At 42.8% G+C, this 15866-nt stretch overlaps 1 protein-coding gene across 15 annotated transcripts in view; it reads right to left on the reverse strand.

Annotated features, from left to right (window-relative positions):
* PBX3 (PBX homeobox 3) overlaps positions 1 to 15866 on the reverse strand; it is a 233544-nt gene that overhangs the window by 15595 nt on the left and 202083 nt on the right. For all 15 annotated transcript variants that reach the window (XM_083423855.1, XM_083423860.1, XM_083423865.1 and 12 more), the window contains one exon: positions 1656 to 1821. In XM_083423855.1, coding sequence (XP_083279981.1) covers positions 1656 to 1821 — 166 coding nt within the window. The remainder of the gene's footprint in view (positions 1 to 1655; positions 1822 to 15866) is intronic.

The following is a 15866-nucleotide window of genomic DNA, read 5'->3' on the forward strand; positions in this document are numbered from 1 at the left end:
ACAGACAACCTAATATTCGCTCACACTTCTTTCTTACTACTCTTAGGACTCATCCAGACTTTCCAGGCAACTCGCTTTCCAGGCTCAGGTCCACGTTTTCTATGCCTGTCTCTGAGCAATTTTTTTTTTGTCCCATCACTTTGCCTGGGAAAACCCACTGCTTACCACTGCAACAGAATGAATGGTAACTGGGTTTTCCATGGACTGCCGTTCGTACTGATTCAGTGGTAAACAGGGGGTTTTACCCAGGAAAGCAGTAGAACTACAACAAAAACTGCTTGTAGATGGACCTGGAAAGCACAGACCTGTGCCTGGGAAGCATGGCACAAGAGGAAGTCTGGATTAGACCTAACACTTTATCAAGGAGAGCAGTTTTCAAGCTTGCTACCCCCAGGGGAAAACTGTATATATTAGATGGTCTACAATGGAACCTCTCAGTATTGAAAGGGGTTCTAGGGTGTAACTCTTGCTTCTTGACGTTTGCAAAGTACGACTGCATCCTTGGACTAAGGAGACCAGCCTTCGCATGGCTACACATTGCTGAGAAACATCTGAAACAGCAGACAAGATACTCAGAAAGAACAATCATGGAAGAGTAAGGCACCACAATACTACTCACTAAGTGTGATTGCTCCCAGCCTTTCTCCTTAACCCTGAAGGGAGGGAGGCAGAGACTGTCCCACAGATACTTGGGCTTCTGAGACACTCAAGAAGGCCTAATAAGCCCAAACAACTGTGTGGCAATCCCCTCCATCCTGTTTGGCTAAGGTGGAGAAGAGGGCTGTGCCTTTGGAAGTTAACTGCTTGGTCAGGTACAATCCCCCACTGACTTCACCAGCTGCATGATTAAAGGTGTCAAAAGGACCAGAAGATTATCCCTCACTTTGTACTGTTTCAGAGGTACAGTGTAAGTTCAGGTAATGCTACCCCCCATTTCTGTTGGCTACCAACAACAGACCAAATTTGGGGGCCTCAGAAACACAATGTGGGTGGAAAACATTGACCATGAATTGTTTATTTGCTATTCTGTTATTTGTTATTCACAGAACACTGTGAAATGAGATAGCCCAACCATTATTTTCCTGAAATAAAACCGAGGAAGCATCTAAAGGAAGTGTTCCAAACACTTACCCCACCCCACTGTGTTTGAAATAAGACTCTTATGCAAGGCCAATTATCCACATCAAATCTTTAAGGAAAGGGTGTGCTTCAGCAAGTCCCTTTTAAAGTATGTACTTGCCTTGGGTCTTTGTAACCATGCTGGTTTTCCAAAGGAACAATGGAAGGCTTACAAGAATTCTAACAGCTCAGTGTGAATTCACTGGCTACATAATTTTACAAAACAAGGCCTGAGTTTCCAAAATATAATAATTTAAACTACCGGTAGCCTGCCAGACCTTTAGCTGTGTGTCTGCTGTTCTGGAATGCGTCAAGAAACTGATAGTTCACCCAGCTTTTCATTTAAATGAACTCCCAGGGCTGCCTGCTAAGGCAATGCAGGGTGCACCTTAAGAGAAAAAAAGTCTCACCCCAAGAAGGCAATAAGCTATGAAAGAGAATTTCTGCTCCTCTGAGAGAAATACCCACCTCCCACTTCCAGCTTTGCTTTTAACATGTGAACCAGGCCATGCCATGAAGAAGAGGCTGGTACATACCAGAATTTGGTGTGGTGGGTGAATTTGTCTGGTTGTTTTGGACAGCTGCCGCCACAGCATGCGCAGCTGTCACTGCTGTTTTTGCTGCATAAAGGTTGGCTTCTTCCTGAAATTTCCCTATGTTCTTCTTGTACCTGATTCTCTTGTTGCCAAACCAGTTGGATACCTGCCACAGAAAGGAGAGTACATTTTTAAATCAAAGAGAGACCGGAGGGGGAGGAGCCAAATCTCCCAGGATGTTTTGTGGCAACAAATGGGACACTTCAAGACATCAGTTCCCGCGCTTCCAAAACAAAACCCTCAGTCTTCACTCTAATAAAAGTGGCCACTTAAATCCAGAATGCAATAAATTAGGGCTGAAGGGTCCAATACCGTTTTAAAATCAGTAACTCAGACCAACTAAAACTTAAGGTGGAAGCAAATTTAAACTGAAGGACTGTTAAAGTACAGGCACACTTAGTACTTAACTTTGTGGTGTTTTTTTAATTCCATTTTAGTGCTGGAGTTGAAAAACGTGGAAGACCGCCTTTCTGTTCAGCATTCAGTGATAGCTTTCATTTATCAAGTTGTAAAGCTGCTATATTTCCTACCTCGAAAAGTCACCATGGGGGTCTGTCACCAAACCAGAACCCTCCCAGAATCATTACCAAGCCTTCAAGCATTGCTGGAATTATTAAAAGGAAGGATTTGAGCTTGATAAAACCCACAAGCCCCACCTATGGCTCCCTCAATTTTAGCAAAGCCATGGTCCTTGTAGCCTTATAAAGACAGTGGACCCACCTTCCTACGGTAATTTGAGGACCGCCTCAGAGTACCCAGAGTACCCAGTTCTTGTCTGCCAATCGTGTACAGAAGCCCAAATGTTAATTACAGAAAGTGTTTCCTTCACCACTGGTCAAGCTTGAGGCCAGGCCTTATACTCATCACTCTAGCTTTCTGTGGTGGGGTGTGAGGGTGGGGTAACAAGAAGATGACTCCCTTCCACAATTCCATAAATTATTACCCTCTTACGGAGCCAGCAAGTTCCTATCAGGAGTATAAGAAGCACTGGCTGCCCTTATTTTGTTGCTAAACATAGTTAACACTTCCATGATAGAAGTTGCCTTTGGACCTTACCAGGCATTCAAAGCAAAACCACTGTCAAAAAGAAACCATTATTAGGTGGAGTTAGAGAGAGGGGAGGGGGAGAGAGAGAGAAATATAAAAGTAGAACAGAGGGAAATGAAGAAGGAATTTTAAGGAGAAACATGCAATTGTTATTTGTTATTTGGGCTGGAACAACCTTGGCAGGTTGGCAAACAGAAGTGAGCTCAGTCCATTGCAACAATGAGGGGGGCTCAAATAAATCAATAATGTATGAAGTGTTGCTTTGTTATCTCCCTTTGAAGATGGCTTTGTTGTTGCCAAGCCAGCTTCTAAGGCTCTACCTATTAACCCGCCCAAAGGTCATGGCCGGAGCAGCTGAAACAAAGCCGCTGGGAAAATGGCATGCAGAAACTATTTTCTGATCTTGGCCATTAGGGGAATGTTCATAATTAATAACTGTAGTAAATAACTATGAAAAACTCCCTCTCTCACTGGCAGACAAGGCTGCATTCTCTTATGTCCACACCAGGGCATCAATATAACAGAAACAAAGTACTTATCAAGCATATCTACAACAGCTGAAATTTAGAGATTGTAACAATACAGTCTTCACTAATGGTGCCCTCCGAATATTTTGGACTGCATCTCCCATTAGCTCCAGCTAGCATAGCCTGATGAATAATGTAATAATAATTTACTCATAAATGTCCAAGACTGTTATAAAGACAGGCTGCAGCTAAGAGGATACTTGTTTCTGCCCCTTGGTATTCCCATATTCATTCGTGGCCTCTTTCTTCTGGGCCTTGTAAGTAAGGTAGGTGCTGGTTGCTAGCTGTGCAAATAGGTCTGAAGTGAGGATGTGGATTGCTGATGGTATGGAGGCATTTATGGTTGGAGGAGACTCTTGAGAGTCCCATGGACTGCAAGAAGATCAAACGTATCCATTCTTAAGGAAATTGGCCCTGAGTGCTCACTGGAAGGACAGATCCTGAAGCTGAGGCTCCAATACTTTGGCCACCTCATGAGAAGAGAAGACTCCCTGGGAAAGACCCTGATGTTGGGAAAGATGGAGGGCACAAGGAGAAGGGGATGACAGAGAATGAGATGGTTGGATGGTGTTCTTGAAGCTACCAGCATGAGTTTGATCAAACTGCGGGAGGCAGTGGAGGACAGAAGTGCCTGGCGTGCTCTGGTCCATGGAGTCACGAAGAGTTGGACACGACTAAACGACTAAACAACAACAACAAATAGCAATGAATATTCTGGGGCAGGTTGGGGAACTCTGCTAGCCTAAACACAGTCTGTTACCTTCCCCTCCCTTTTAGCTTCCCAGTGGGGAAGGCACCACCACTCAGTAGGAAGAGCACATTCTTTGCTGGCAAGGGGTCCCAGGTTCAATCCCTGGCATCCCCAGCGAAAAGGATAGGGAAGATCCTTTCTCTGCCAGAAATCATGGAAAACCATTGCCTTTCAGAACAGAATGGCAAGAAGCCTGCTCCGGTATAAGGCAGATTTCCAGAGTCTTGTTGCGGGGTGGAGCTTGGTAAAACCAAACAATTAACATATTTGTCTAGAGGTCCCACATCTTTTGGTACAGGCAATCATTAGCTGGACATTTTATAGCCTTCAATGGAAAGTAAGGATACAATATGTGCTACTTATGGTACATTATACTTTGAAGGGAGGAAAGGTTAGCAATCTGTCCTTGTACCCCACCCTGCTCAAATAATGTTGGGCTTTGTAATGCTAACCTTTTAACTGGTCAGAGTTGGTTGTTAAAAACACTGCTCAACTCTACAGCTAGGATTAGGCATTTTCACTGTGTGGGGAAAAAAAGAGAATTCTTTCTTGGTTCCATAATGCTGGCATTTGCTTTAACATAAATTAATGAAAGGCCCCCAAGCTTTAAATGCAATAAGTGAAGGTGCATCTTTTTACATGCTGCATTCCCAGGACGACACACGGCTGTATTGTATATATTGCACTTAATATTACCTTGTCAGTCAGGAAGCAATAATACATTAATGAAAGCCAGCAAATAATTACTGTGGACAATCCAATTATGGCTTTATTAACAGTTTCATAATTGCAGAATCTCTATACGTCAACCATATTGTCCGCGGATATATAAGAATCTGGTGTTTATGCATACCTCTGGACCAATCAAACAACAGCCATCACTAATAAAGGCTTGTTTAATTCTCACAGTAAAATTTTAATATCCCTGCAGCCTGGGGAAGGCTCAGCGAGTGGATTTGTCGGATCGTTTCCACCCTGCTAGTCCCACTACTTCTTAATCTTTAATATCAAGGCAATTAAAATTAATGGCCACTCATCCAAAGCCACTGTGGGCAGTGTTGCCTTGACATCCGTTGTTTGATGGGATTACCTAGAGGTTAAACTAACAAGCAAGGTTTAATTGGAAGCAATGAAAGGAGCAGTGGATCATACGTTATGTTTAACCTGCATTCCACATCCAAATGAATACCCAAGCCAGAGCTAGTCCCCCACCCATCCACTCCCATCAAAAATTGTACACAGAATTTTTCGATTTATTACTTCACTTTCTTATTTCATGCAACCCAACCCATTTTCCTGGAGCTAAATTCCAGGAAAGCAGAAAGTGACTGCTGAAGCCAAGAAATCTTTGCCTTCTTGGTCTTTCATGAAACATGCTTATGGAACAGCCACAAGCTCTGCCCACTGTCTGGAATGCAGAAAGGGTTGGCAGCCATCAAAGCCACAGTTAACCCCAGGCTGTTCTTCACCCCTATTGCTCCCCCCCCCCACCACATTCCTCACAGCTGCCTTGAAGCCCCAACTGACCTTTCTACCTGCTAGAATCATGGGGAGAGGGAAGGAGACAGCAAACTTTCTATACCTGCTAAGCATCCTGCTTCCTTCTGGAAACATCTGGATGAATCCTTTGTAGCAATAGTAGGCATCTGGGGTTTCCCCATTTACTCTGAGATGGTTTGCCACTGATAAGTAAGATACGCACAGAGGCTAATCTCATCCCTCAAGCATACAGATACAGTGGACATTTAAGCCAACTCCCATATGAGCTTCTCTGGATGCCAAAAGTAATCAGAGGCCTTTCTCTGGGTGCTTCCATCTGCTTTAGAGCCCATTTATGTGAGAAAGGGACTGAAGGCCAACTGCTTCCATTGATGCATTGGGTATGTGCTAGTCTAGAACACACTCTGTTTACAGCAGGGGTGGGGAACCTGTGGCCCTCCAGAGGTTATAAGACTCCCAGTAGCTCTTACCAGCAAGGCCAAGGTTCAGGGATTTTGCTAGTGACAGTCCAGGAGTATCTGGAGCGCCACAGGTTCCCCCATTATTGGTTCCTATGGTTCCAAATTTTTCCTGAAACTTCTAGGCACTCTGTATCAGGTACAGAGCACATTGTATATGGCCTAATCTTATGACTGGGGAAATTCAGGGTCTAACATCTCTCATTGAATCTGCTATTCTCTCACTAAAGGAAGGCATATTAGCGGGGTAGGAGAGCTGGGAAAAAATCACATTGGGCAACCAATGCATTTAGGAGGCTTAGTTTGATCAGAATTGAGTATACACTTCTAGAGATAACACAAAGTGGTAAATGAGCCACTATAGCTGCTAGAGGGCCATGAAAATTTGGGCCCTGGGTGTTTTAGGCTCGTCTACCCATGTACCAAGGGACGCGGGTGGCATTGTGGTCTAAATCACAGAGCCTAGGGCTTGCCGATCAGAAGGTCGGCAGTTCGAATCCCCGCGACAGGGTGAGCTGCCGTTGTTTGGTCCCAGTCCTGTCCACCTAGCAGTTCAAAAGCACGTCAAGTGCAAGTACCACTCCAGTGGGAAGGTAAATGGTGTTTCCATGTGCTGCTCTGGCTCCCTCGGCCTATAGAGCGAGATGAGTGCCGCAACCCTAGAGTCGTCCGCGACTGGACCTAATGGTCAGGGGTACCTTTACCTTTACCCATGCACCATCTGATACCCAAGGGGCACCAAAGGGGCACATTGCCAGATGTGAAATATATTGGCATTATTTTCAGCTCTCCTACTCCACTAAACATCCCACCAGTTTCAGGTATATCCATCTGGGGAGAATGAAATAGGTCCTTCCCTTTCCCTGTGTTTTGTCCTCAATGAACATTTTTAAGACCTGATGCTAACTTAGGAACATAAGACAATTCAAATTAGAATATTAGGAAGAGTAGCAAAATTGCAGTCACAAGCAAAAGAGTCAAAAGTGACTTTTTTGGCAAAAAAATAAATAACGTAATGCAAGCTTAACCCATATTGGGTTATTATCTTGACCGTTTCTGCAGAAGTCAATAAAGAAATCCAAATCTAATCAGGAGATGCTGCAGTCTCTCTTGACTAAGGTGCTGCTTGTGCCAATCTGGGAAGACATCACTCTCTGAAAATGGGATTTATGAAGACCTTTGGAGTAAGCAGAAAGACTTCTGGGAAGCTTGGCTATATGCTATCTAGCTGGCACTAAACGCATATGGCCAGCTAGGCAGAGACAAGTTTGTAGTCTTAATATGTGGATGAGGCAATGGTGTCAGAAAGAGGGGTTTGGATTGTTTTGGCACAGGGGAACATTTTGGGACAAGCCTGGTATGTACAAAAGAGATAGACTCCACTTGAATCAGGATGGGACCAGATTGTTGGTGCTTAAAATAAAAAAGGTAAGAGAACAGCTTTTAAACTGATTGCAGTGGTCAGATCCAATTCAAAACAAGTGTCCCCTGTGGGATGAGGATGAACAAATAATAATGAAAATTTCAGTGGGGCAGGCACAGAACCAGTTCAGGTGTCCATGATAGCAATTTATAGAGGCCAAAGCACCCCAGGCCAAAACACAAGTGCCAAAGATTCTTGGAGAGAGACACTGTATCTAAGTGTTTACATGCTAATGCCAGAATCCTCCAGGCCAAGACAGGTGAATTGGAGTGCTTGGTCCTAGAGGATAACATTAATATAGTGCAGTAACTGAAACCTGGTGGAATGGAGAGAACCAATTGGACTCTGATAAGAGTTGCCAACGTTTGGGCATTCTCATGCTGGAGAATGTGGTCCTGCAGCTGATTGCAGTCATCATGCATTTTCATTCATGTTCGCTACAGCTGCTGTGGGCTTAATATCAGACTGCACTGTAGTCATGACAGAGTAAGAGTAACCAAACATTACAAGGTATTGTGGAAAAAGGAACTCAACAGTGGAAATGTTGTTTATGGAGCACTATTAAGCATCCAGTTGGGGAGACCAAGGCAAACTAAAGTGTTCTTAAATTTGTTCAGTAGCATGCAAAATGTTTGTATATTACATTATAGCCTGCATTTCTCCTATCAAGGCACTGACCAGACAGCTATCTGTTTAGTTTTGGCAAGGAGGCTGTATCATGCACCCTCAAGAACTTTAGGGTAGCATTCTTAAAATTTGTGGTCATGGAATAGCTTCCACATCAGCTTCCTCATGGAGAAGCATCTGCACATAAGAAGAGTCCAGCATCCTGCTTCTCACAGTGGCCATCCAGGTGTCTCTAGGAAGTCCATGGGTGGGGCTTGAAGAAAATTAGCCTCTTAGCCCTGCTGTTGCCACCCCATAAGCATCTGTTACTGAGTGCATACTGCCTCTGAACTTGGAAATTCCATACAGTCACTGGAACTAGTAGCTATTTATAGGTCTATCCTCAGTGAATTTGACTAATCCTCTTTTAGAGCTGTCTAAGCTAGTGGCTGTCACCACATCTTGTGGTAGCGAATTCCATCAATTAATTAACAGCTCTGTCCATCCTGGATCTCCTGCTCATCCATTTCACTGGATGATTCCTACTTCTAGCATTATGAAATAAGAAAAGCTTCTCCCTGTCCACAGTGCATAATTTTATAAATCTCTATTAGATCCCCTAGCCCAGTCTCTTTTTCTAAGATAAAAAGCCCCAAATACGGTACTTAGACTTTCCTTTTAGGGAAAGAGCTCAAATCCCTTCATCATTCTAGATGCTCTTTCCTAGCTCCATAGTATCCTTTTTTTGAGGCAAGGCAACCAGAACAGTACAACGTGTTCTAAATGTGATAGCCCCATGGATTTATATAAAGGTTTTATAATACTAACAGCTTATTTTCAACCCCTTTCCTAATCATCCCTAACTTGGAATCTGCCAACATTTTCATTTTGTTAAACAGAGATTTCTGGAACAAATTCCTAGGGCACACCCTTCATTACCTCATACACCTGGGATGGGGAATCTGTGGCTCTCCAAATGTTGCTGCACTACAACTCCGGACATCCTTGACCATCCTTGGCCATGCTTGCTGGGGCTGATGAGAGTTGGGAGTCAAACAACATCTGGAAGGGCCATAGGTTCCTCATCACTGCCATAAACCAGGCATGTCCAAACAGGTAGATCATGATCTACCGGTAGATCACTGGATGTCTGCAGTAGATCACTGGTAGATCATTGGCTCCCCCCAAAGAAGCTGAACAACTGTTTTGCTCCCCTAAAAAAAGCTCAACATTTTACCTCCTCCCTGAAAGAACTCAACAACTTTGACCTGAAACCCCAAAAAGGGGGTAGATCACTGCCAGTTTTTAACTCTGTGAGTAGATCGCAGTCTCTTGGGAGTTGGCCACCCCTGCCGTAAACTAAAGAATATGCCTTGGAACACATCCAAGGCTCCATAATGCAGTGAGAGACTGATGCCAGTTGTCAGCTGTCCTTCAGAAAACTTATCTGCCATTACACATGTTATCAATGAGGAATCATTGAACAGCATCCAAAGAATTGTAGAAAACAGTTTGAAAGCTACTGCTTTAAGAAAACAAACAGAAGATAAAATAATTCCAGAAGTATTCTAAATGTTTGACTCATCTACAAATCATTCTGGGAACTATTATCTTCACATCTCTCTCAGTTCCTTCATGTGTTAAAAGTTAGTTTAGTTTGTGTGTGTGTGAGCGAGCACAAGCCAGTGTGTACAAGATAAACCTATTTAGTAGCACATTTTTCATTAAAACAAACTATCCCCACATTAAAAAAGAACATCATTCGGCTCCCAATCACTGAAGGCCAATTAATTAATTGGGCTTAACTGTATATTACATTTCAAACAATACCCTTGCACTTATTTATCATGTTAATTACAATGTTAAATAAAAAAGGCAATAAATTATTACTTAAATCATCAAGATGCACAACTGTAGGGAGGTTGTGGCTCCGATTCTCCTCCCTGACAAGGACTATTACTTGCAGGAAAGAAAAACATTTGATCTGAGACAGCGATGGGGATCACTGAAGCATCATTATTAAAAATAAAAAAGCAGGGGAAGACTGCAAATTTATGGACCACAAACTGAAGGCGAAATTTCTTGTTGCACTTCTCCTTGTTTATCTGCAGTGCATGTTTTATGCCCTGCTCCTAGTTAAATGTTAACAGATTATGAAATTTGGAAAAGTGGAGTTGCATTTCTGGTCTTTTTAAAGTGTTTTTTAAGTTGGGGTCCATTTCTATGATACTGTTTTACTGCTTTTATGTTGTGCTTTTGTAGAGCACTCAGAATACTTTTAAATATTAAGTGGCTTTTAAACAAACAAAAAAGAATGCCCAGGTCCTGGAAGGGTGTGGGGAGAAGAGGACCAACTCCAATCTTTTGCTCCCTGGTCTGCTCTCCTCACCTGAAGGCCTACTGGTCTCCACAAATGCCTGCCTGCATACTAAGATTTTCACTAGAGGCCCTTTTCAAAGTGCCTTCTGTAGCCGAAGCATGGAGGGTGGTTACAAGGGAAAGGTCCTTCTCGGTGACAGTGCCCTTGATTGTAAATTCTCCCCAGGACAGGTGGCCTGGCATCTACTTTGATGTAATTTCTGCCCCTTTCTGCTTTTTCGTGTTTTGTTTGCTTTGTTTTTTTAAATATGAGTTGTTTTGTCTCTGTAGCTTTGTTTTATTTTTCTTTAATTTCATTGTGTATTGTTAATTAAATAATTAATTTCATAATCTCAAAACAGGCTTCTTAAATGGGTTACAAAGCATAAAAATTTGCCACTGTTATTTTGATTCTTAGTAAGCTGCCCTCACACCTTGCTGCAAAGTAGGGTTAAAATCCCTGAAATAGAACACACACACACACACACACACACACACACACAAAACACAGAATGCCAGCTCCCTCTTTATCAAAGTTTCAAATATATAGACTTAGCTGCCTAACCCCTCCTCCCTCCATACCCATACTTGTGCTTGAAGCCATGTTACATTACAGTGGATGCTCGGGTTGCGAACATGATCCGTGTGGGAGGCACGTTCGCAACCCGCAGCGTCTGCAACCCGCAATGCTGTGTCTGCACATGCAAGGGTTGCAACTCGGCGCTTCTGCGCATGCACAAAGCGCGATTTAGCATTTCTGTGCGTGCGCCAAAACCCGGAAGTAACCCATGCCAGTATTTCCGGGTTTCGGAGCATCCATAACCCGAAAACACACGACCTGAATCATCTGTAACCCGAGGTATGACTGTATTAGCAAAGAAGTGCTCTGCTCTTTCATAGGGGGTCTCCCAGAAACAGCTAGAGAGACTTCACACACTTGCAGCCACAATAACCAGGAAGAACATGATACTTCCTCGTCTCTCACAAACACATGCAGAGCAGAAAGATCTAAATTATGGACAACAATGCTCTGTATGGGAGAACTTCCCTCCTCCCTAATACTGCATCTCCCATGCTATTAAAATGAAATTGTGTTTGATACTAATTTTAATAAATACATTTGGCTTAATATGGTCCTTGAAAAGTCTGATCTGTGTATTATTTTATATGTGTGTATCCAAACAGACCTCGTCCATCTGCTCTCTGCAGTTTAATGCTAAGTGAAACCACAAACGCTTCCTAAACTCAGGAAAACTGGGAGCAGCAGAAAGAGGAAGAAGTAGGCCATGGAAACCACAAACAGTGAACAGGCTCTCCCCAGTATGTATTTTTAGCATGAATTTTTTTGTATTCCTCAGAGATGCTAAGCAAATAGCACAATTCTGAAAGAATAGAGCAACTGTGTGCCTTCTATAACATAGTTAGATAACTTGGACCAGATCAAATTATTTTTAAGCTCAGCTCTGACTGGCAGCAGCCTGCCAGGGTCTCCAAAATAAGGTGTGGGTGTCTATGAATCACCAAACGCCCGGCCTATCTGTTCAATAAATAAGGAGTCCCATCTACGATTACAAAGGAGCATTGGCTCTTGCAGAGTTTAATCAGGCTCAAATAGTTTGTTCCTTTCTAGCATGTAACTCTAATTCATTTGAGAAGGCCTTTTTCTTTAAAATAAATAAATAAAATCATATCATACATGAATCACGCTTTTAAATTCTAATTAGTGTCTATCGGCACAAGTTCTCCCATCAGCCAGAAGGCCTGAGACTCAGAGAAAGCTTTAGGAGCGCAAAGTAAGTGGAGTGGAAACAACACACCCTGGGGCTGTTTAGCTTGTCCAATTGAGCCAAGACAGGAGGCTCCTGTTTGTGCAGGGAGAGGGGGGTTTCTTCAGCACACACACCCCAACACACTCCCAGTTCTACAGAGGACTCTGGGCCTGACTATTTCAGTTCTGTGATTGTATGAATGAAACAGCCAAAGGGCAAATTGCAGCATACACTGCTAAGCAAGGCTTCCCAAGTTTCTGCTGAGAGACAAGAATGAGGATTGGGGTGGGGGAGTGAGGAGAAGCGTGCATCCATCTCTTGCCCCCAGGACAACAAAAAACTTGGTGGAGCAGCAGCAGGCGGCAGCTGTGGAGTTGTGCGGAAAAGAGGATATAATGACTGAGTGTGAAACGAGAAGAGATGAACATTTAGAGAAGAACAAAAAGCTTTCTGCAGGCCTCTGCAGGGCAATGTTTCTTTCCTGGAAACTTTCTTAATTACTGTGTTTGGGGGCAGGGAAAACAAGGAGGTGAAGGTTAATTTTATGTCTGCTGTTGAAGGAAGATGTAAAAGGTGAAATGCCTGTACCACAAGCACCTTGTCTGCTTCATAGCTGTTACCAATAGTAACAACAAATATTAATAAAAAGCAAACAGCAACAGCAGAAATTCATACTGAGCAATTATATACCACTTTAGGATGCATGCATTTAGGACTTCTCTGCATGTAGTATCTTATCTCAGAAACCTCCAGAACAGCCCTTTAAAGGACTTCCATTGCCTTTGTTTATGAGGTTGATAGTTTTATACTAGAAATTTCCATTCGGTACATGGGTCAAAGCCAAGAATGACTACCCCATGAAGGGCAATTTGTTTCTCCAAGGACAATGCCAAAAGCACTACTGCTTGAATCTGCCACAATTGCACCAGAGATTTATTAGCCCAGCCTTTGTCAACCTAGTGCCCTCCTGATCTTTTGGAATGCAACAGCTGTGCTGGCGGAGACTAACGGGAGTTGTAGACCAAAACATCTGGAGTGCACCAGATTGGCAAGAGCTGCATTAGCCAAACCCCACATCGTCTCTTATTTCAACAAGCTAAAGTTGGGCTGCTAATCAATCTGAAAGAACAGAAGTTGCAAACCTTAGTGGCTTATGCTCAGACACTGCTTGAAACACTGATGGGAAGGATTATCTACAATAGAAAATTACGTCACTGCCTCTATCACCTCCCAGTTTGGCTCCAGTCTGGCTTTGCCCTTGGAAAACATTTGGGAATGTTTTCCTATAGCCCAGGCTTACTCAACCTCGGCCCTCCAGATGTGTTGAGACTACAATTCCCACCATCCCTGACCAATGGTCCTGCTAGTTAGGGATCATGGGAGTTGTAGGCCAAAAACATCTGGAGGGCCGAGGTTGAGGAAGCCTGCTATAAACTGAAGAACAGCCATGTTTGGTCAGTCCAAAAATCTAGGCAGCCCAGAACTGGCCAGATTCCCCCAAGCAAGTTCTCAAGCTGAGTAATATGGTGGTTGCCTTGGGAGTGCCTGTGGACGAGTAGCACAATGCATGTTTCTCATGCACAAGGCTCTTGGATATATCTCTGGCATCTCCATTTTAAAAGGATCAAGCAGTAGGAAAACCTCAGACCTCTACTGGAGACCCTAGAGAGTCATTGTCAGTATTGTCAGTGCATAGTATTTTTTTAGCTAGACCAAAGGTCTGATTTGGTATAATGCAGCTTCTTATCTTTCACTGCATTCATTTAAAGGAGCCACATTGAAAATCAGAGTATGTGGACTGTTAACTAGAACCTCCAATTGATTTTTTTTTTATTAACAAGCAATAACTGCAGCTATGTTTTTCTTCTTCAAATGAAATGTGACATACTATTATTATAAATACTAACAATGGAAACCAAAAATAGTTGCTTCGTATTCATGTGGCTTTTTGCAACTATGGACTGGCCCCCAACTGCCCTCTGGGAGAATGTCACAAGGGCAAATTCTGACTGAGTCAGAAAGACAGAGGCAGTGAAAGACTAAAAGAGAGTCCACAGGAGTAGTGAAAATAGTACTAATACTCTGACACTTCTAAACTGAAATGTCAGTACATTTCCATTACTTATTTATTTTTTGTTAAAATTAAATATCATGAACCATTAGTGATAAATTGGAGTGTATAAGTATTTATTTTTGTTACTCAGCATGGTGCATTTATAAATTTGTTAAAGCTGAAAACATCAAGATTAGAAATGCATCCTTCACCGCTTTATGCTCTATTTCCATACACAACCACCAGAAAGATGCAGAATCAAAGTTCCATGTTTGTGGTGCTGGGAGATTTGCTTTTTTCTTTCTTTCCAAACATTGCTGGTGCAGCATGCAGTTCACATTAAAGACAACTGTGATGCCTTTAGAGCCCTTAGACGTTAAGCTGTATGTTTGGGCATGAATAGAAATCTAAAACTCTCCCCACAGCTAAGTCATCTCATTTGAGGCAGGAGACACAGATCCCGCTGCAGTATTTTAAGCCTGTGACACTTCTAATGTACCAAGTGCCTCAGTCGTTTTGTCTACTAGACTTTTATTGCTACAGCACAAACAGCTGTCATTGAACTGTTACCAAAGGGCTGCATTCTGATTGGCTATGAGTAAGAGGCTTTGTGTAGGCTTTGGCCAATTGCAGGAAAATTGACCCAAAAATACATTTCGCCTTACTGATTCAATGTTTAATGTTTAACAATCTGATTGACAGGTAATTACTTATTATTATTTATTTATTAAATGCCTTAGTTGCCTTCTACAAACAGTCTCAAGGCAACTTACAAACAATATGAAATACAGTAGATAGTATCAGGTAAATATTTTGTATTATAGAACCGTGAAGAGTAGTTAAGAGTGTCGGATTAGGACATGGGAGACCACGGTTCAAATCCCCATTAGGGCATGAAACGCACTGGGTGACCTTAGAGCGGTCACTGCCTCTCAGCCTAACAGGTTTGTTGTGGAGATTAAACAGAGGGGGAAGGAATATGAATGCTACATTAAGCTGCTTGGAGAAAAAGGTGGGATGTAAATGAAATGAATACATAATTAGGATAACTGAAAACTTGATTTTTTGTGTGCCTGCGACTGCACCATCCCAAAGTGCACTGAAACTGCTTGCACAGGCCACAGCAGGGCCCAAGGCTTGGCCTTCTCAGTGGTGGCACTGCAGCTTTGAGACTAACTATGCAGCAAGGCCCAGCTACCCTACCTTATTGGTGAAATGAATAGGTAGAGTGAATATTTTTTATTCTCTCGGGCATTAAAATATTGATCTATAGGTACTTGGGTAGTTGATTTTTGTTGTTGGTTTTTTAAAGCTGCTATTTTCAAACAACTATATGTCATCTTGGACGCTTTTGATGCAAAAAGACAATCAAGAGCACTTGTAAATCAGAGACAAGTAACCTGTAGCCTTCCAGGTGTTGCCAGACTTCAGCTCCCATCACCCCAGCTAGCATGACCATTGGCCAAGAAATGATGGCCAATGGAAGACAACAACAACTGGCAAGGCACAAGTTTCTTAACCCTGTTCTGAATTAAAAGCCAAGGGACTTGCTCATTCTACCTGCAAAGGTTTAGCAAACCTCCAAAATTTGGGCAATATTTACCCATGATGAAGTGACTTCTACCAGCTGACCACGAAGCCTGTAAATACACCCCACTC

The sequence above is a fragment of the Podarcis tiliguerta genome (assembly GCF_965153285.1).
Source record: "Podarcis tiliguerta genome assembly, chromosome: Z".
NCBI lineage: Eukaryota > Metazoa > Chordata > Lepidosauria > Squamata > Lacertidae > Podarcis > Podarcis tiliguerta.